The 21,112-nt window shown below is 38.0% G+C and overlaps 1 protein-coding gene across 3 annotated transcripts in view; it reads left to right on the top strand.

The window, feature by feature from the left end:
• NR2C2 (nuclear receptor subfamily 2 group C member 2) overlaps positions 1-21,112 on the top strand; it is a 103,962-nt gene that overhangs the window by 6,830 nt on the left and 76,020 nt on the right. The window contains exon 2 of one of the 3 annotated variants that reach the window (XM_026501426.4): positions 8,391-8,474. The exons of 1 other annotated variant lie outside the window; for it this stretch is intronic. In XM_026501426.4, the coding sequence (XP_026357211.1) occupies positions 8,415-8,474 (60 nt within the window). In that variant the 5' untranslated portion in view covers positions 8,391-8,414. Of the gene's footprint in view, positions 1-6,738; positions 8,475-21,112 lie in introns of those variants that run through there. One more of the 3 variants, XM_044385087.3, reaches the window with a different exon arrangement.

Below are 21,112 nucleotides of genomic sequence, written 5' to 3'. Positions count from 1 at the left end.
GAGAGGGAACACAAGCAGGGGGAGTGGGAGAGGAAGTAGCAGGCTCCTAGTGGAGGAGCCCGACGTGGGGCTCGATCCCAGAACACCGGGATCACGCCCTGAGCCGAAGGCAGACGCTTAACGACTGCGCCACCCAGGGGCCCCATGAAGCCTACTTTTAAAAAAAAAAAAAAGGTAGAATGTATTTGTTGACTTATTTAATATAATACAGATTCTTGAAATTTTAAATTTATAATATGTTTCTTCTCTGAAGAAGGAAAAGATAGTCAATTTTTTAAAATAGGAAAATTTTCAAATGAAGAAAAGATAGTATTGTATCAAAAGGTGTGTACAAGAATATTCATAGGAACACTAGTTGTAAGAGCTCCAAACTAGAAACAGTCTGAATGTTCATCAGCTATACAATGGATACATAAATTATGGTATAGTCATATGTTGGAAGACTATACAACAATGAGAATGGATTAACTGTTGATGTTTATCACAAACATAATGAGTAAAGAAGCCAGACACAAAAATGTATTACAGCTCAAAAGCAAAATGAATCCATGCTATTAGAAGCCAGGATAGAGAAGGGAACTAAATGACGATGAGAGGGTACAAAGGAAACTTTTGGGGGGTGCTGGCAATGTTTTGTTTTCAGATCTGAGCGGTGCGTACATGTGTGTTCACTTGGTGAAGATTCACTGAGTGGTTTCGTTTATGAGTTGTGCACTTTTTATTTGCATATTGTACTTTAGTAAAAATTTTTGTTTTAAAAAGAGATGATTAAATTATCCTCATTATTTTCATCAGTGTGATTATTAGATAGGTAAAATTTTAAGGGAAAAGTCTGTTCAAGTTCCAAAAGAACTGTCCTGTTACTTACTGTCTGAGTGGAGCTAGATCAGAAATTGCTGTGAGCATGGGGCCCCTGGGTGGCACAGCAGTTAAGCGTCTGCCTTTGGCTCAGGGCGTGATCCCAGCGTTCTGGGATCGAGCTCCCCATCAGGCTCCTCCGCTATGAGCCTGCTTCTCCCTCTCCCACTCCCCCTGCTTGTGTTCCCTCTCTCGCTGGCTGTCTCTCTCTCTGTCAAATAAATAAATAAAATCTTAAAAAAAGAAAGAAAGAAATTTCTGTGAGCAATAATGAACATAAATCACATATTTTGGAATCAGTGGTATAAATGAGTTATTAAGTGATCTAGCTTATTGATACAAGCAATTTGTTCCCTTAGATAATTAACTGGTCTCCTGTCACTTTTTAAAAGTCCCTCCTCTTCTGTTTTCTGGGAAACTATTTTGAAGGGCACTGTGGTATAGAGGGAATGTTGTGATTTTAGAGGCAAAGAGGCCTTAGAATCCTAAGTCCATCTCTTAATAACTGGATGACTTGAAACAAGCTGATTAAAATTCTGGGTCTGTTTCTTCTGTCTGTAATGGTGGAGCTACTAATACTTAGAAGATATGTTAAGGATTAAATGATGCCTAGTTTGATGTAAGGCACATAGTAGATGCTCAGGAAATCTATCCTGCTTTCCTTCCATCCTTCTATCCATGGTTCAGACTAATAGAAACAAAGAGGGTGCATGTAACCTTTACACTTGGGCCCTTGGTAAGGGAGGAAATCACCCACAGTGTACATGGTTTTTTAGGGGCAGTCACATACACAAAATTGTAGCGATGCTCCCATAGAGTAGGAACTCCATGTAGATGAGAGTCCTTTCTCTTCCCCACTATCCATTCATTCTTCCCCTCCCCTCCTCTCCGCATCACACATATACCATTGATGCCCCTCCCTTATAGTCCAGACTTGTAATATGGAAGAAATAGGTTTCCTGTGAAGGGCAGGAAATCATCGACCTAGAAGCTAAATAATCTTTGAGTCCAAATAACGTCGGGGTTTCTGGTTAAAGGATATATATATATCCATATATATATAGGGGCTTCTGGGTGGCGAAGTGGTTAGGCGTCCGACTCTTGGTTTCAGCTCAGGTCCTGATCTCAGGGTCGTGAGATCCAGCCAGGTTTGGGATCCTCGCTCAGCACGGAGTCTGCTTAAGACTCTCTTTCTCTCTACCTCTTCCCTCCTCCCTCCCCACGGCCACTCACACTCTCGATTTCAAATAAATATGTCTTAAAAAAAAAAAGTATGCGGGGCACCTGGGTGGCACAGCGGTTAAGCGTCTGCCTTCGGCTCAGGGCGTGATCCCGGCGTTATGGGATCGAGCCCCACATCAGGCTCTTCCGCTATGAGCCTGCTTCTTCCTCTCCCACTCCCCCTGCTTCTGTTCCCTCTCTCGCTGGCTGTCTCTATCTCTGTCAAATAAATAAATAAAATCTTTAAAAAAAAAAAAAGTATGCATATCTGAACTTGAGGCATCCCAGTGAACATGTTTTCTATTGATGAACATTTATATTATACACTCAATATGCCACTTGATTTCCTTTTCCTGATTTCAAGTCTTGATCTAGGATTTCAAGTTTTCACCTATGTATTTCTTGTTTAATTCTCTCTCAGATTTTTCAATTTTTATTTTTCCATGAGTATAAAAAGACTTCTGACACTCACAGCATGATAAAACTGAAACCAGATACCTCGTACCTGTCAAGAAGTTCTATACCCAGTAGTAGTTTGCAAATAGTTATTACCTTATTTTTAAATATTTGTGAGATTTATCCTAATTCAGTCCTTTCATTTTGCCCAGTTGAATAATTTAACCATGAATTACAAATGCTATGTGAGCATATATTTTTTTATTTCATGTGAATCTTATGTCAAAATGAGAGACCTCTTCCTAGTTATAATACACATTATACAGTTTGAATTTTTGCTTTCAAATTTCTTTGAGAAAATAAGTGTCAGCATATCCTTATACCAATAGTAGCTACCATGTATTGCATGTCTGCTATGTGCCAGGCACAGTGTTAGGCTCTTGACATACATATTTAAGATCTAATCTTCAACCTTCACAATAACCTCATGCAATATGGTATCAGATCAGCTTAGTGTCAGAACCTCAAAAACCCAATATATTTGTTTATGTGGGAAAATATTAAGGCTAGATATTTTCAATGTTATATAATCATGGGCCACGCATTACATAAATATGGATGATGCGAATCAGTTATTGTGAAGGGCAAGGCAAGCTCGCTCATTCCTGTCAGTGAAGACAGAGTTTCCTTGTCCGAGGACTTGTTTATTGTTATTTGAGACACTGGCCCCTAAACCTGCCCCTGTGGAAAGCATAGCTTGTCTATCCTGGCGACTGACCTGGGGATTCAGGTGTTCCCAGTCGGAGCCCAGTTTTCACTACAGTGGGGTCTGTAGCCCTTCTTGACTAAAAAACCCTGGTTGCAAAATTTGGTCAGCTGTACACTTTTTGTGAGCCTAGAAAAGTTGATTCAGAGTCACCTTTGTATTCTCTGCTTTTTTGTTGTTAGAAGAGTGATATTGCTGTACTTGTATTTGAAAGCATTTATACTACAAAACCTACCACCACGTAAGGCCAAGCGATAATAGTTTTTCCATCACTCTGTGGTCTGTATCACAGTTTTACATGCTGTGCCCTGCTGTTATTTGTGTGCTGTACAAGAAAAACTCACTAGTTCAGGTTAAGTTTAAGACTCTGCCGGCATTTCTAGTCTTTCGAGCCACCACTTTCTAACTGCCTTCCCACATGAGTCTCCCCTTTTCCATCTCTCCACACTGTTACCCAAAGGGTTTTTTGTTGTTGTTGTTGTTTGTTTTGTTTTGTTTTTTTTTGTTTTTTTTTGTTTTTTTTTTGTTTTTTTGAAGATTCAGATGTGATCGCTTCATTTCTCTGGTAGTTCTCTATTGTCAACAGTGTCAGCCTCTCTATCCCCCGACCTCTCCAGCAGTTTCCCACCTGCTGCTGTCTGCTGTTCTTCGAATATGCCATTCTCCTTCATACCTGCCAGTTTGTATGAGCTGTCCCCTTTGCCTCGGACTCTCTCCCTGTCATCCCATTCTTCGCTTGCTAAAGTTCCATTCTTCCTTCAAGACCCAGTTTAAATGGCTCTTCTCCTATGAAACTGTCATTGGCTCCCACAGGCAGAGGGAGAAGCTTTTTCCTTTGGATACTCATTGTAGCATTTACATTGCGTAGCTGTTATAGGTTCCTTCTTAAGTTCTTCAGGGACAAGGACTTTCTTCTCTTCGTTGTTGTCGTTGTCGTCTCCTCCTCCTCTCACTGCCTAGTTCACAAGAGTTGCTTTACAAGGCTTGGTGGTCTTGAATTTGATTAGTTTAAAACCACCATAGGAAAATATTCTGTAGTAGCTTTTTTTACTTAAAATACTTGGTCTTACAGCTCTTTTGGCAGCTAGTCAGGCTCTTTCTCAGAAGCATTATTGTGCATGTGTTCGATCTTCAAGGGTTAAGGAGCTAAGTGGGTCATCCACCAGCCTTTGAAGACCTCAGGTTTCTGTACCAAGGCTACTTTAGTGTTTTGTCCACAGTGGTTATTCCTACAGTGCCTGGATTATAGTAACCACTCAGTAAGTGTTACTGTGAGTATTATGCTTACTATTAGTTCCACCAGCCAAGAATCGTTAATGCTTTGTCTAATTTGTAGATTATTCTCTTTTTTCAGATCAAATGCAAAATTACATTGTGCTAGTGAATATGGTTTTTCAAACTACATGTAGGCACAACCAACTGTCCCCTGGAGCTTCTCATTCTAGGGAAGCACCCCCTAATTGACAACCATTGCCCAGTACCCTTTCCAAAACTCTCTACCCTTCCTTCTCACTGTGATCTTGCTGTCTCTAGGACTGCCTCTGGCTGCAGTAGCAGTAAGAAACTCTCAGGTGAGAGTCTTACCCTCTGACATTATCTTTCTTTTTCTTGGGTGCACTTGAGTTAAATGTTTTCCCTCACTTCTTGACGTTGCCTGAGGATTTTGTTTTGCTTCTTATATTGTGATATCCTAGAAGAAGCCTCTGTCTTTCTTATTTATATGTGAGGATAGGGTATGGTTTGTGACAACATATTTTCAAAAATGATGAAATGGAAAATAATTTTCTGAAATAACCCTCTCACCTGCTCTCACTGAATTTAAATCTTTATTGAAAGCACTTGCTTTTCATAGTTTCTCTTTCATTTTCTCTCTCCCACTCTTATTCTCACTCTGTCTCTGCTTATTTTTCCAGAAGGTTCACATTCCTCCCCATTCATTTTTAAGCAGCTTTTAAAGTTGCTGTTGATGATGCCTGAAGTTGCTTTGGAGGAAGAAAACCAACAGTGAGATCAGGAATTATTCAAATAGATAAAGAAAGGTTGCCATTCTGGTTTTGAGTGCTTGAGATGGTCCAGGAAGTTGGTGTGTGGAGATGAGAGCAAAGCGGGGGGGGGGGGGGGGGGGGGGGGGAGGGGGGGGGGGCTTGCCCTAACAGAGAGCACCGCTTCTTATAAAGTTGCAGTAATAAGATAATGCTAGTGGCGTGGAGAAAGATAAGTAGAACAGTAGTGGAACAGAATAGAGAACTTAGAATTATAGCCACACATACAGGGAAGCCTGAAATAGGACAGAAGTGGCATTACGGATTAGTAAGGAAAAGGATAGATTGTGCAAAAATGGTGCTGGAAAATTGATTATCCACACAGGAAGAAAATTAATTGGATCCTTACTCCTCGTCAAACTCAAGAATCAATTTGCACATAGATTGAGGCCTTAAATGTGAGGGACAGAGACAGAGCTCTTAAACATTTATAAGAAATACATTAAATTATACTTATGACCCTGGGGTAGGACAGAATTTTCATAAATAAAACAAAAAAGTACAGCCTATAAAATATATGTTGATAAATACAGCCTTAGTAAATTTAAGAACTTCTATTCATCAAAAGACACCATAAAGAAAGTAAACAAGTGAACCACAGGGTAGGAGAAGATATTTAGCTTAATATTTAGAATATCCAGAATATTTAGCTTTTCTAAGCTAAACAAGTTAACTACTACTTCTCTATGACCTAGTATCTATAATCACTGGTCATTAGCAGTATCTTGGGACAGCCCTCCCCTCAGCCTTATCTGAGGCTGATTGGTCCTGCAAATTTAATGTTAAAGGAGTCATTACAGAAAGTTTTCTGAGTTAAAAAGTCTCTGTCAGACATTCATCTGTAAAATCTGCTTCAGCTCAAAAGTTGAAGGAATCAAGCCACCTGTTCTTAGGGAAACCCAATATAAAGATATACCTTTCTAGTTATTTCTCTACTACTCAGTAATATTTCCCTAAGAATATTTCTGTAATATTAAAATTCATACATTTCTTGCAGCAAACTGCAGTTAATAACAGCAACAGAAATACTAACAATTAATAGTTGCAGCCGAATGTTTGGATTTTATTTCTTAATATAAAATACCTATTAGCTATCTACCCATTTGATTTCTTAGAGACTTCTTATTTACTATTTTGAGAAAAAAGATTGGAACTCTAGACTTTTAACATGCGATAATTATGTTTTGTTTCGTTTTGTTTTTTAAGATTTTATGTATTTATTTGGCAGAGAGGCAGTGAGAGAGGGAACACAAGCAGGGGGAGTGGGAGAGGGAGAAGCAGGCTTCCCGCTGAGCAGGGAGCCTGATGTGGGGCTCGATCCCAGAACGCTGGGATCATGACCTGAGCCAAAGGCAGACGCTTAACAACTGAGCCACCCAGGCACCCCGATAATTATGTTTTTTTTTTAAAGATTTTATTTATTTATTTGACAGAGATAGAGACAGCCAGCGAGAGAGGGAACACAAGCAGGGGGAGTGGGATAGGAAGAAGCAGGCTCATAGCAAATGAGCCTGATGTGGGGCTCGATCCCATAACGCCAGGATCACGCCCTGAGCCGAAGGCAGACGCTTAACCGCTGTGCCACCCAGGTGCCCCGATAATTATGTTTTTAATAACTGTCAGTAGACTTTCCTGGTACCCGTGAAGTGATGCTTTTTTCTTCCATTTCTGTTAGTTGGAACCAAACCTCAACTGGGAAAAAAGACCATAGTGTTTTTCTGAATCACTGACACTGGGGATCTGGTTTCATCGTAGCAGGTGGTACAGTACCGCTCTTACAGGATTTTCACTCCTTGGAGGAAGGGGCCAGTTTTTTTTATATTTGGCAGTCACAGTTTCATTCCACCATTTCTCTCTCATTGCTATTTTGGCAGTAAAATAATCTGAAGGGGAATTATGTTACTAGATATGGCTATTTAATAGTAGATAGAATCATTGGAAAGTTACCAGAGAGTGAAAAAATTTCATAGAGATCAGTGCTTACAAGTATAGTACTTGAAGTAAGAACTACAGGAAAGTGTTTTGTAAAATTGCATTGTCTAGTTTATGGTTGAGGGAGGGCCAAGCAAATGAACTGTGTATGCATGTGTGTAGTACTGTGTAGTTGGTAGTACTATATAATTTTTATATGTATTGCTGGAAATAAATTATACCAGAGCTTTTTTCCTCATATTCACCGTGGGACCAGTGTCATCAGTAATGTAGTCTTTCTGATTTGTCCAGGAATTGGATCCAAAGTAGAATCTCTTTTTCCTGGATTTTTTGTGGAAGAGTTATTGGAAGGGGGTTAGGGACTATTCATTCAGTGGAGCTGTATCTTTAGACCTGAAGAGATGGGGTCTGTTGCATTAACAGTGCTTGCATTCAAGGGGTCCTCCCCAGGGGATTAGCACACTTTTTGGTTTTTAGATGATTTTTCTTAATTTTTACAAATGATGGCACTATTTTTTCTATTAATAGAAAGCTGAATTATCTGGTTTTCTAATTTAATGAGGACTTTAAAGTACAAATTGATGAATTTATGGGTACCACATTTTTAGCCCACGTTTTAGTACTTTAGTAATGCAGTCTCCTTACTTTTCTTGGTTAGTGCTGGTGTTTGCCTTTCAAACTATGAGTGAGGTGTGTTAGCACCTGGACAGGGTTTTGCTTCTCACACTGCCACTGGTAACAGAAGTATAGTTGTTGATAGCAATCTAGTGCTCTGTATCTAACGTTGATCTCACACCTTTCTCAGATAGCCACCTTCTTTTTCAGCATACTGTGACAGGGAGCTATCCAAAAAAGTGTGATTCCCACCTCCCTGAGAGGTGAACCAAGCTGTTACAACCCAAGAGACCTGATAATTAAAGTTCTGAATTCATCTTTGTCTGTTTACTAGGGGAAGACTTGTGTCCAAGTTGAAATGTTTCTGCTAATTAATTTTGGTACCTGTAATTGAAGAAGCTGGTGCAGCATATCCAGATATGCTTGGCTTTGTAGCTGTGTCTTCTATAGAGGGCAGAAGCTGCACAGGATAGTACCAAAGATGAATTTTGATTTCTGATATTTTTCAAGTAGCCTGGTTTCTCCCCACCTGATAGAAGTTGCTGCATCTTTCCAAACAGGTTCTCTAATGATCTTGCTTCACCATGGCTACAAATATGGAGGGGCTGGTTCAGCACAGAGTGGGGACCCAGCAGGTGGCTGAGGTGAGTGACAGGGGCTAGCACAATAGCTGGCACCCTTGCTTTTGAAAGGAAAAGTACATCAGTGTGCTCTGTTGTTTGAAAATAGTCCCAATGAAGTCACCATGTGATCCACATCCAAAGCAGGATGCTGCCATGGAAGAAAAAATAAAAATGACAAGAACATTTACTCCTCATGTTTCCTTGCATGAGTAGGGTGGCCTAGCTGCATTACAGCAAGGTGACTTTTAAAAAGTTCACCTTAAACCTAAAACTAAAAGAGTCCAATGCTTATCAAACTGGTGGTTATAATTTTAACTCCAAGGCTCTGTCTTAGTTTCTTGCACATTTGCTACTTTGTTGATACTGTCGTATGGTGGAAAGTGCAGTTCTGTACATTTTGCAGTCATTGACCAACTACCATGTGCCTAGGGATTTGGATAGTACTGCGAAATCTAGAGGTAAATGAGCCGTTGGACCTCCTTTAGTGGCCTCAGAGCCTGGTTAAGGTGTAATTATAAATCAGGATGAGAAGGGTAGCTCCATGTAAGGAACATGATCCTGGAGAGGGTTTTGAATAACCAGTAAGCATTTGTCAGACAGACCCAAAGAAGTTGAGTAAGGAATTCTGCAGCTGATGCTGGCGAGGGCACCCTAAGTCAGAAACCTATGTAAGGTCAGGACAGAGGCATGAAATAGCTAGTATGTTCAGGCACCTTCAGGTGTAAAGGAGGGAAGTAGTAGGGCTAGATCTTTTCACTCTGTACCAGGCCTATGCAAGGGCTTTAGTCCTCACAACAATTTGAAGTTGGTATGATCATTATTCCCATTTTATAGGTGAGGAAACCAAGGCTCAAAGACAGAAGTAATTGGCCAAGGGTACACTGACCTAGTTCTGTTCCACTTCTTCCAAATTTCCCCCAGTAACATGCATCATACTGTAACCAGGGACCATAAGAAGTGTTCACATTCGCACTTTTGAACCAATACTACCCATATTTCTAAGGGAAAGATGCAAATTTACCCCCCAAAAAAAATCATTTAAAGAAAGAATTTTAAAAGATAAGTAAGAACACACATGCCAGTTTAAACCAATAAAAATGGTGAGCAGATTTTCCAAATTTTGGATCAACCATTAACTTTAAGGCAATAGTTTAATCACCTCCTTCCCCCAGCATATATTAATATTAACTGAAGATGAAAGCAGGTAGATTTCATAAATTTTTAATATTGCATTTTTGAAAAGGTTGTCAGAGCTGTGAAAGTATTAAGTTTAAAGTCCTTGTGTTTCTTTGTTGCTTTAGCTTGTGGTAGGAATAATTACATTGGAAATCATTGTTGGTTTTTCAAAGAGTTAAGGTTATTTTGCATTGATACAGTGTCCAGTTGAAGCTGACTTGGAGACTGATGTATGGATCACTGCCAAAGAGGTCATTAATTCTTTAGGGGAAGAGATTAGTATAGGAACTTAAAATAGTAACCTGTAGCAACTTACAGGCTAATCTAAGTTTTATGTATGCAGTCAGAAAATTTGCTAGCTAAAATTTGCTGTCAGATGTCTTATTTCCTTCAGGAAATGGAATTTCATATAGTAACTTAGTGCAGCTCTTGTTTCCCATGACAAAAAAAAGTGCATTTTTAGGAGACTTCTAAATTAATGGAGGGCATTCTTAATTTGGAGTGCAAAAGCAATCTTATTTAAAATATTCTCTAGACTTCCTTGCTTTTAGTTCAAGGGATAAGTATGCATGTGTCTTTGAAGTGTGTTTGTTTTTTGAAATTTTGAGTTTAATAACTTTAAACTGCATGTAATAACTATATAATATTAGATGAGCTAAAGGAGTAGGAGAGCCTACAGTTCATCATTTCGATGCTAAGTAGTAATCGAGTGGGAATGAAGTATCTAAATTGAGGAGTTATTCACAGTCACTTTTGGATAGTTGTTTTATTCAGTCAGCAGACAGGAACACACCCCTTCTCTGCCTGTTGGCCAGCAAGGGTACACAGGTAAATAATAGGCTGGGGTGTCTGCTTACCAAGAGCTTTCTATCAAGGTGGGGTCAAGCATGAGCCGGGCCATGCTAGAGGAGTGAATAGAAAAGAAGATCTGCAGGGACCAGACAAATTGGGATTTAAATTCAGGCCCTGCCATTTGCTATCTGGGTGACCACCTTGCTTCTCAGTTTCCTCATCTAGAAAATGGGAGTAATAATAGTACCTATCTCATGGCATTGTTGTGAGAAGTCATTGAAATAAAAATGTATGAAGAGCTTTAGTAGGTGCCATGCTTTTGCTCCATGAATGATACAGCAACATTGTCAATCATGTAAATGATTTTCTCTCAGGTCCCCAGATCAACCTTTTTCTCTCTAGACCAGATAAGTTATAAATACCAAGGTAAACTACAAAAGTTGGATAATACAAAGTAACAGTTTGATGGCTTATGATGTTCTCAAATTCATTCAGTTATTCAGAGAGACAGTTTAATATAGTGGTCAAGACTAGACTGTAGAGTCAGATGGTCTAGATTTGCCTGAAAACTGTGTGACCTCTCTGCTTTTTGGAATTGTTTATGAAGAATTAGTGTTAGTGTTTTAAAAAAATGTCTGGTAGAATTCAGCAGTGAAGCCTTACGGGCTTGGGCTTTACTTTGCAGGTAGTTTTTTGATTACTAATTCAGCCTTTCTCATTTGTTGTAGGTCTCTTCATTATTATCTGTTTCTTTCTTCTCAATTCAATTTCAGTAGTTTGTGTCTTTTTGAGAATTTTAATCATTTTATTTAAGTTATCTAATATGTTGGCATACAATTGTTTACAGTATTCCTTTATAATCCTTTTTATTTCTCTAAGTTCAGTAGCAATTTCTTTTCATTCATTTCTGATTCTAGTAATTTTTAATCTTTCTTTTTCTTGGTCAGTCTACCTTAAGGTATGTCAATTTTGATGATCTTTTTGAAGAACCATCTTTTGGTTTCATTGATTTTCTCAATTGTTTTTGTATTGTCCATTTACTAATTTCCACTCCAAGTAAACCCCCCTAATGAGATACCATTTTGCATCCACTAGAATGACTAGAAATAAAAAGTCAGATAACAACTGCGGGCGAGGATGTGGAAAAATTGGAAACTTCTTACATTATTGATGGGAATGTGAAATGGTTAGCCACTTTGGAAAACAGTCTGGCAGTTCCTCAAAAAGTTAAGCATAGAGTTACCACATGACCCAGCAATTCGATTCTTAGGTATACTGTTGACCCTTGAGCAACACCGGGGTTGGGGTGCCAACCACCTTACAACCAAAAATCTATGTATAACTTTGACTCTCCGGAACTTAACTACTTATAGCCTACTGTTGACCAGAAGCCTTACCAAAAACACAGTCAGTTAACATATTTTTTATGCTATATGTATTATATACCATATGTTTACAACAGTACCTGACTTTTTCTTTTTTCAGTATTTCTAGACTTCATTTCATCTGCGAGTTTTTTCAAATTGTCACAAATATCCAAAAAATTTTCCAAAGCATTTATGGAAAAAAATCTGTGCATTAGTGAACCATGCAGTTCGAACCTGTGTTGTTCAAGGGTCAACTGTATACCCAAGAGAAATGAGAACATGTCCACACAAAAACTTTTAGGTGAGTATTTATAGCACCATTATTAAAAATAGCCAAAAGGTAAAAACAGCCAATGTCCATCAACTGACAAATGGTTAACAAAGTGTGATATATACATATGATAGAATATTATTCAACCATAAAAAGTAATGAGGTACTGTTACATGCTAGGGCATGGATGAACCTGGATATTATACTAAGTGAAGAAGCAATTCACGAAAGACCACATATTATATTTTTCCATTTTTATGAATTGTCCAGAATAGGGAAATCTACAGAGGTAGAAAGTAGATTAGTGGTTGGTTAGGACTATGTATTCGGGGGTGATACCTAAAGAGGTTTCTTTTTTTTAAGATTTATTTATTTGAGAGAGAGAGAGAGCATGCGTGCACACACAGAGGGAGAGGGAGAAGCAGACTCCTTGTCGAGCTGGGCTCAATCCCAGGACCCTGGGATCGTGACCTGAGCCAAAGGCAGATGCTTCACTGACCGAGCCACCCAGGCGCCCCAAGAGGTTTCTTTTTGAGGTGATGAAATGTTATAAGATTGACTGGTGATGATTGCATATTTCTATGAATATACTGAAAACTACTTAATTGTATACTTCATGTGTGTAGATTATATGGTAGGTGAACTATATCTCAATAAAACTGTTTTTAGAGGTGCCTGGGTGGCTTAGTCAGTTAAGCATCTGCCTTTAGCTCAGGTTATGATCCCAGGGTCCTAGAATCGAGCCCCACATCGGGCTCCCTGCTCAGCAGGGAGTCTGCTTTTCCTTCTTCCTCTCCCCTCACCTGAGCTCATGCTTGCTCTCTCTCTCTGTCTCTCAAATAAATAAATAAAATCTTTTAAAAATAATAATAATACTAAAACTGTTTTTTAAAAAATAGTACATAAGCAGCCAGATGCCACTGCCAAAATTAGAAAGTATTTTCCAAGATAAAAGAATAAAAAGAAATGGGGGACAGAAACCTAAAGGGATTTGTGACAACTTTCACTTACTAATTAGAATTACATACTTCCCAAAATAGTAAAGGATGATTTATATATACAATGAACTATGCATCAAAAAAACAACCATATATACAGTTTGATTCCAGTTTTGTAAATATTTATACCAAATATTTATAGCTATATACCATCTACTATGTAATACAGTGTGCTGGGTATTATGCTAAGCTTATCATCTCATTTAATACTTCCATTAACACTACAAGGAAAGTGTTACTTTCCCCACTTTAAATAAGAGGAAACTGAGAGAGAGATGAGATTACTTTTCCAGGTTTTAAACTCATATGTGAGTGACATCAGAACGCAGGCCTTTAATCACTATCCAGTTAGTTCATTTTTTAAAGTATTCTAAATACTAACAGTGTTTTTAGTTTTCCAGGTTATGGACGATTGTCTTTATACTTCATTTTCCAAGTTTTAATTGTAACACTCTCGCTTAAACAATTCAGCAAATTATTGATTCTTTCCATGGTCAGAGTATCAGAAGCGTGGCTAAATTCAAGCTTCTGCAAAATCTTTGCACTACGGAGTTGACTATGAAACTTGATAAAGAACAATACGGTTAGTTTTTTTAATATTTTATTTATTTATCTTAGAGATAGAGTGCAAGTGGAGGGGATGAAGCAGAGGAAGAGGGACAAGCAGATTCCGCACTGAGCGCAGAGCCCGACTTGGGGGCCTGATCCCACAACCCTGGGATTAAGACCTGAGCTGAAATCAAGAGTCAGATGCTCAACCACCTGAGCCATCCAGGCGCCAAGGGATAGTTGAGAATTTGTAACTATAGCAGCAGAAGATTGAATCATAGCTGATAGTAGCAATACTTTTGCTTTTCATTTATGAAATAAATGGATTTTTGAAAGGGCTTCAGTATTTTTTAAGCATTTAAGATTTCCCTCTGTAGCTGGAAATAATAAAAGACACGAACACCCAGACTTAGTGTTTCTTCGTATTGCCTACATGAAATAAAAACACTTTTTAACTCAGTGTTTTGAGTCAGAGAAATTTAGGAGTTAACTTGTTGGAGCATTTTGAGTTACTTACTGGTTGGCAGAAAGAGACCATTCATGCACCCAAACTGTAAGTTGAGTGTGTATTTACACAGTGGCAGGGAGGTGGCTTCACAGATCTTGGCAAGGCCTTTCTTGGGCCCTGGGCTGTCTAAGGGGCTCTCAGCCATCAGACGCTCTTTGAATAGGAAGGTCTTGTCACCACAGAGAAAATGGCCAAATTCTTACGACCCCATTATTCTTTTTATCAGCAGGGCTTGCATCACCATTGAAGAAAACTACTCTTCCATGTAAGGGAATGTTTACAAACATAGCTCTCCCGGTTCTTGAACAAAACTCTGTATTGGCAAAGCTGCATCCTCAAGTGGGAAAAAGCAAAGTCATTGCTCAGGTTTCAGGTTTCCAGTGTCCTCAGACGACCAACTCATTACAGTAAATTCTGTTATTCTGCCCTCGTACAAACTGGACATTTAAGTTTTAATGTTCTTGTCAAAGTGTAGTATGTATACATGGATTTGAAAGTTGGCCAGTACTTTGTTTGGCTTGAAATAGGAAACAGCAAGCTCCTGAACCACCCCTACACCTTCCTTATCCTCAAGTCTCCCTCTCTAAATTTGATTTCTTCTGGTATTTAACTCCTTGTTTCTAAAAATAACCTTCCCCTGCCCTTTTGTTTCTTTTTTCTTTTTTTTTTTTTTTTAAATATTTTCTTTATTTATGTGACAGAGAGACAGCCAGCGAGAGAGGGAACACAGCAGGGAGTGGGAGAGGAAGAAGCAGGCTCCCAGCGGAGGAACCCGATGTGGGACTCAATCCCGGAACGCCGGGATCATGCCCTGAGCCGAAGGCAGACGCTTAACGACTGCGCTACCCAGGCGCCCCTGCCCTTTTGTTTCTTAAATCAGTGTTAAACATTATCCTTTTTTGGGGAAGGAGTGTTGTGTTTTGTACTAAAATATCAAATTCACCATTATAACCATTTTTAAGTGTCTGGTTCTGTGGCATTAAGTTCACATTAACATTATTCATCAGCTATCACTACCATCCGTCTCCAGAACTTTTTCATCTTTACAAACTGAGATTCTGTACTCCTTAACATTAGCTGCCATTCGTCCTCCCCTCTGCCCCAGCAACCACCATTTTTTCTCTATGAATTGGACTACTTTAGGTACCTCATATAAGTGGAATCATATAACATCTGTCCTTTTTGATAGGCTTATTTCATTTAGTATAATATCCTCAAGGTTCATTCATGCTGTAGCATATATTAAAATTTTTCTCCTTTTTAGGGATGCCTAAATGGCTCAGTTGGTAGAGCATGCATCTCTTAATTTCAGGGCTGTGAGTTCAAGCCCTATATTGGGCATAGAGCTTACTTTAAAAAAAAAAAAAATTATCTTCCTTTTTTTTTAAAAAAGGCTAAAAAGTATTCCATTGTGTATATGTTACATTTTGTTTATCAGTTCATCCATCCATGGACACTTGGTTTGCTTCCACCTCTAGGTTACTATGAATAATGCAGCTACGAATATTGGTGTACAAATACCTCTTCAATTCCATGATTTCATTTTTGGGGGTATATACCCAGAAGTGGAATTGCTGGATCATATGGTAATTCTGTTTAATTTGTTGAAGAACCACCATACTATTTTCCTTAGCAGCTGTACTATTTTGTATTTCTATCAGCAGTGCACAAGGGTTCCAGTTTGGGGGTGCCTGGGTGGCTCAGTCTTTAAGTGTCTGCCTTCGGCTCAGGGTGTGATCCCGGCGTTCTGGGATCAAGCCCCACATCAGGCTCCTCTGCTGGGAGCCTGCTTCTTCCTCTCCCACTCCCCCTGCTTGTGTTCCCTCTCTCGCTGGCTCTCTCTCTCTGTCAAATAAATAAATAAACTCTTTTTAAAAAAAAAAAGAAGGGTTCCAATTTGTCTCCTTTCTCCCAAACACTTGCTATTTTCTGCTTTCTTTTTTATAATTGCTACCCTAATGAGTATGGAATGATATTTCATTTTGGTTTTGATTTACATTTCCCAAATAATCAGTGATGTTGAACAGTTTTTCATGTGCTTATTGGCCATTTGTATATCAACTTTAGAGATCCTCTTTGTTCAAGACTTTTGCCCATTTTTTAATTGAGTTGTTTTATTAAGTTGTAGGGGTTCTTTACATGTTCTGGAGAGTAAAGCTCATCAGAGAGGTAAGCTTTACAAATATTTTCTCCCATTTTGTGGGTTGTGTTTTCACTCTCTTGATAGTGCCCTTTGATGCAAAAAAAAGTTTTAGTTTTGATGAAGTTCAGTTTATTCATTTTTTCCTTTTGTTACCTGTGCCTTTGGTGTCCTAGCCATGAAATTATTGCCAAATTCAATGTCATGCTTTTCCCCTATATTTTCTTCTAAGAGTTTCATCGTTTTGGCTCTTATGTCTAGGCTTATGATCCATTTGTATATGAAATAGCGTAAGGGGCCAACTTCATTCTTTTGCAGGTGGATATCCTAGTCTTCTTGGCGCCGTTTATTGAAAAACCTGTCCTTTCCCCCATTGAGGGGGAAGGTCTTAGCATCCTTTTTGAAAATCATTTGACATATATGCAAGGATTTTTTTCTGGGTTCTCTATTTTTATTTAATTACGATAAACACTATATAACATAAAATTTACAATCTTAACCATTTTTAAGTATACATAGTAGTGTTACGTATATTCACATTGTTGTGCAGTGGCTCTCCACAGCTTTTTTATTTTGTAAAACTTAAACTCTATATCCACTAAACAACAACTACCCATTTTCCCCTCTTCCCAGCCCCTGGCAACCACCATTCTTTTATGAATCTGACTACTTTTTATACTTTATGTGAGTGAAATCATAAAGAACTTATCTTTTTGTGACTGACTTTTAGCATAATATCCTCAAGGTTCTGAACTCTCTATTCTATTCCACTAGTCTGTATGTTTGTTTTTATCCCACTACGATACAGATTTGATTGCTGTAGCTGTGCAGTAAGTTTTGAAATCAGGAAGTGTGAGACATCAAACTTTGTTCTAATTTTTCAAGATTGTTTTAGCTATTTGGGTCCCTTGACATTCCATATGAAAGTTAAGTTGAATTTTTCTATTTCTATAAAAAACATTGTTGGGATTTGAATCCCTAGGGATTACGTTGAATTTGTAGATGGCTTTGGGGGTAGTATTGGCATCTTAAAAATATTAAATCTTCCAATACATGAACATAGTGTGTCTTCCATTTATTTATGTATTTAATTTCTTTCAGCTGTATTTTGTAGTTTTCAGTATTTAAGTCTTTTACTTCCTTTGGGTAAGTTTATTTTTAAGCATTTTATTCTTTTTGTGCTATTGTAAATGGAATTGTCTTCTTAATTTCCTTTTATCATGTTCATTGTTAGTGTATAGAAATGCAGCTGATTTTTATGTGTTGATTTTGTATCCTGCAACTTTAATGAATTGTTTATTAGTTCTAACTGTGTGGGTGTGGGTGTGTGTATGTGTAATCTTTACGATTTTCTATATGGAAGATCATATCATCTGTGACTAGAGATAATTTTACTTATTTTTTTCCAGTGTGAGTGCCTTGTGCTTGTTTTTCTTGCCTAACTGCTCTGGCCAGAACTTCGAATATAATTTAGAAGTGAGGGCATCCTTGTCTTCCTGACCTTAGACGAAAATTTTTCAGCTTTTTATCACAGAATATTATATTGGCTGCGGGTTTTTTTCACATTTGACCTTTATTATGTTAAGATAGTTTCCTTCTATTCCTGCTTTGCTTAATGTTTTTATTGTGAAGGAGTGTTGAATTTTGTTAAATGCTTTTTCTCCATTAATTGAGATTATCTTGTGTTTTTCCCTTTCATTCTGTTAATGTAGTATATTGCATTGATTAATTTTTGTGTATCAGACCATCCTTGCATTGCAGGAATAAATCCCATTTGGTCATGATGTGCAGTATTTTTACCATGCTGGTGATATCCATTTGCTACTGTTTTGTTGAGAAATTTTGCATTGGTATGCATAAGGGATACTGAGCTGTAGTTTTCTTCTCCTGTAGTGTCTAATGCTAGCCTCATAGAATGAGTTTGGGAGTATTCTTTCCTCTTCAGTTTTTTGGAAGACTTTGAGAAGGATTGTTGTTAATTCTACTTTTAATGTTTGCTGGAACTCACCAGGACTGGTCCAGGGCTTTTTTATTTTACTTATTTTATTTATTTATTTTTTGAGAGGGGTGTTGATTAATGATTCGTTCTTCTAATTAGTTATAGGTCTGTTCAGATTTTCTATTTCTTCATGATTCAAAGTTGATAGGCATATGGTTGTAGGAATTTGTCCATTTCATCCAGGTTGCCCAGTTTGTTGGCATGCATTTATTCATAGTACTCATTTACAATTTTATTTCCAGGATTAGATATTTTTTGACTCACTATTATAGATGAAGAAATTTTAGTTTTCCTTCAGCATCTGCCATTCCCATCTCTTCTCCCTTCATTCTCTCATTAAATTATATCCTCTTTGCATTAATTAGTGTTCTGTTACCCAATTATGACACTTCATACAAATACTTCTAGTGTCTCCAATAAATTGTAAAACCCTGTTTTCCATACAAATACATCAGAGGAATTTTTCAGTTTCCTCTTTTTTTTCCCCCAGGAAAACATTTCCTTCTAAAGCTTTCTGACCTCCTGCTCCAGTCCTTACTGATTGCTTTTTGGGCCTGCTGCACAGCTGTCATTCTTGACTTCTCTCTCGTTTTGGAGTCTTTGTTTCCTTGAGTCCATGTTTTTTTCTTTCCAAAAAAAAAAAAAAAGAAGAAGTAACATGCTCCAGGGGCGCCTGGGTAGCGCAGTCGTTAAGCGTCTGCCTTCGGCTCAGGGCGTGATCCTGGTGTACTGGGATCGAGTCCCACATCGGGCTCCTCGGCTGGGAGCCTGCTTCTTCCTCTCCCTCTCCCCCTGCTTGTGTTCCCTCTCTCGCTGGCTGTCTCTCTGTCACATAAATAAATAAAATCTTTAAAAAAAAAAAAAAAAAAGAAGTAACATGCTCCAATAGCTTCCTAGGATAGGGTGCATCAGAGGTGAATTCTTTTTAGATCTTAGACAGTTGACCCTTGAACAGCATGGTTTTGAACTCCTTAGGTCCACTTATATGCAGATTTTTTTCAGTAAATACAGTATTGTAAATGTATTTTCTCTGATTGATTTTTTATTTTTAAGTTTTTGTTTTGTTTTTTAAGTAATCTCTACATCCAGCATGGGGCTCAGACTCCCTACTCAGGAATGAAGAGTCACATGCTCTTCCAGCTGAACCAGCCAGGCACCCTCTTCTGTATGATTTTCTTAATAACATGTTCTTTTTTCTAGGTGGCTCAGTTGGTTAAGCATCTGCCTTCAGCTTAGGTCATGATCTTGGCACCCCGGGATCAATCCCCATGTTGATCACCTCATTGGGCTCCCTGCTCGGTGGGGAGTCTGCTTCTCCCTCTCCCTCTGCCCTTCCCCCTGCTCTCTCTCTCTTTCTCTTTTTCTCAAATAAAAATCTTTTTAAAAATACTTGTTATTCAACTGTTTATGTTATCAGTGAGGCTTTGGGTCAGCCGTAGGCTATATTAGTAGTTAAGTTTTGGGAGAGTCAAAGTTATATGTAGATTTTCAACTATGCATGGAGTTGATGCCCCTTACTCCCACGTGTGCAAGGGTCAACTGTTTATCTAAACATGTCTTTATTTACACCCACATGCTTGATAGTTTGATTAAGAACAGAAATCTAAGTTTTTAGAAAATAATTTTACCTCAGAATTTGAGACATCTTTTTATTGTCTTTCAGTGTTGCAGTGTTGGTTTTGGGAAGGCTGTTTGTACTCTTGATCCTTGTAGGTGACCTTCCCTCTCTCTCTCCCTCCTTTTCTCTCATTCTCCCTTACTTTTATACTCCCCTCCACCCCTATTGTTAAAGATTTTTTCTTCATCCCCGTTGTTCCGAAATTTCGCATTATCTCTTGGTATAGTTACTCTTTCATATATTGTACCGGTACTCAGAAAATCCTTTCAATCTAGGAAATTGGTTTATATTAGTTCTCTGATAATTTCTTCCCTCAGTATTTTTCTAGTCTCTTTCCAGAACTAATTAATTGGATTTTGGATCTCTTGAACTAACCTTTTCAATTACTCATCTTTTCTCTCCTGTTTCCAACTCTGTCTACTTCAGGGATAGTTCCTGATTTATATCTGTCTTCAGCATTTACCAATTGCGTGATTATATGATTTAATCTTGCTGTGCCAATTTCTCCACTTGTCAAATGGGGTTAATGTTTATATTTATAGAGGATCACTGTGAGAATTAAATGAGTTAATGCATATAAAGCATGGCACGTAGCTATAATAAATTATTTGCTAAATATTTTAATTAAGTAGCAATTAAATAATTAAAAATTATTTGCTAAAATATATTATTTGCTAATAAGATATTGTGGCAAAGAGTAAACACCCCAACTCCTGCTTCTGCTGCTGTTGTACTGTTCCTTCAGCTCTTTTTTCATTTTGTTTTGAGCATCAGTACTCAGACATTTCAATTTGTACACAATTCTTAAGATATGTACTGAATATCTAAAAAGCCAGGTAGGTGTGATTCTTTTCTGAGTAGTTATTCCAGCTTAAAATTTGAAAGTAAATTTTCCTTAAAAGTTATCAATTACCAATATCTTCAAATGTTGATAAGCTGTTACATCATAAGTCCCACTGATTCACAGTTTAATGTCTTTTAGATACATTTTCAGTCTTTCACAGTGCATTAACAAAGTTACCAGGAAAACTGGACTAGCACTACCCAAAGATGTTTCAGAGTGCAAGCAGTTCTGACAGGGACAGCCAAGATCAAGAACTGTTCTTTAGAAACCAATTCTACTAAAAACAACATGGGAACAGAAGTAAGTTAAAATGTTCAAGGCATAGTAAATGTACAGGTGTGACTCCAAATTGCCATTTATTGTGTTTTGTATAATAGTATATAAAAACTACCTCCCA

Source organism: Ursus arctos, unplaced genomic scaffold (assembly GCF_023065955.2).
Source record: "Ursus arctos isolate Adak ecotype North America unplaced genomic scaffold, UrsArc2.0 scaffold_14, whole genome shotgun sequence".
Lineage (NCBI taxonomy): Eukaryota > Metazoa > Chordata > Mammalia > Carnivora > Ursidae > Ursus > Ursus arctos.
Note: the sequence above shows the minus strand (reverse complement) of the source record. Positions and strands in the feature narration are given on the sequence as shown.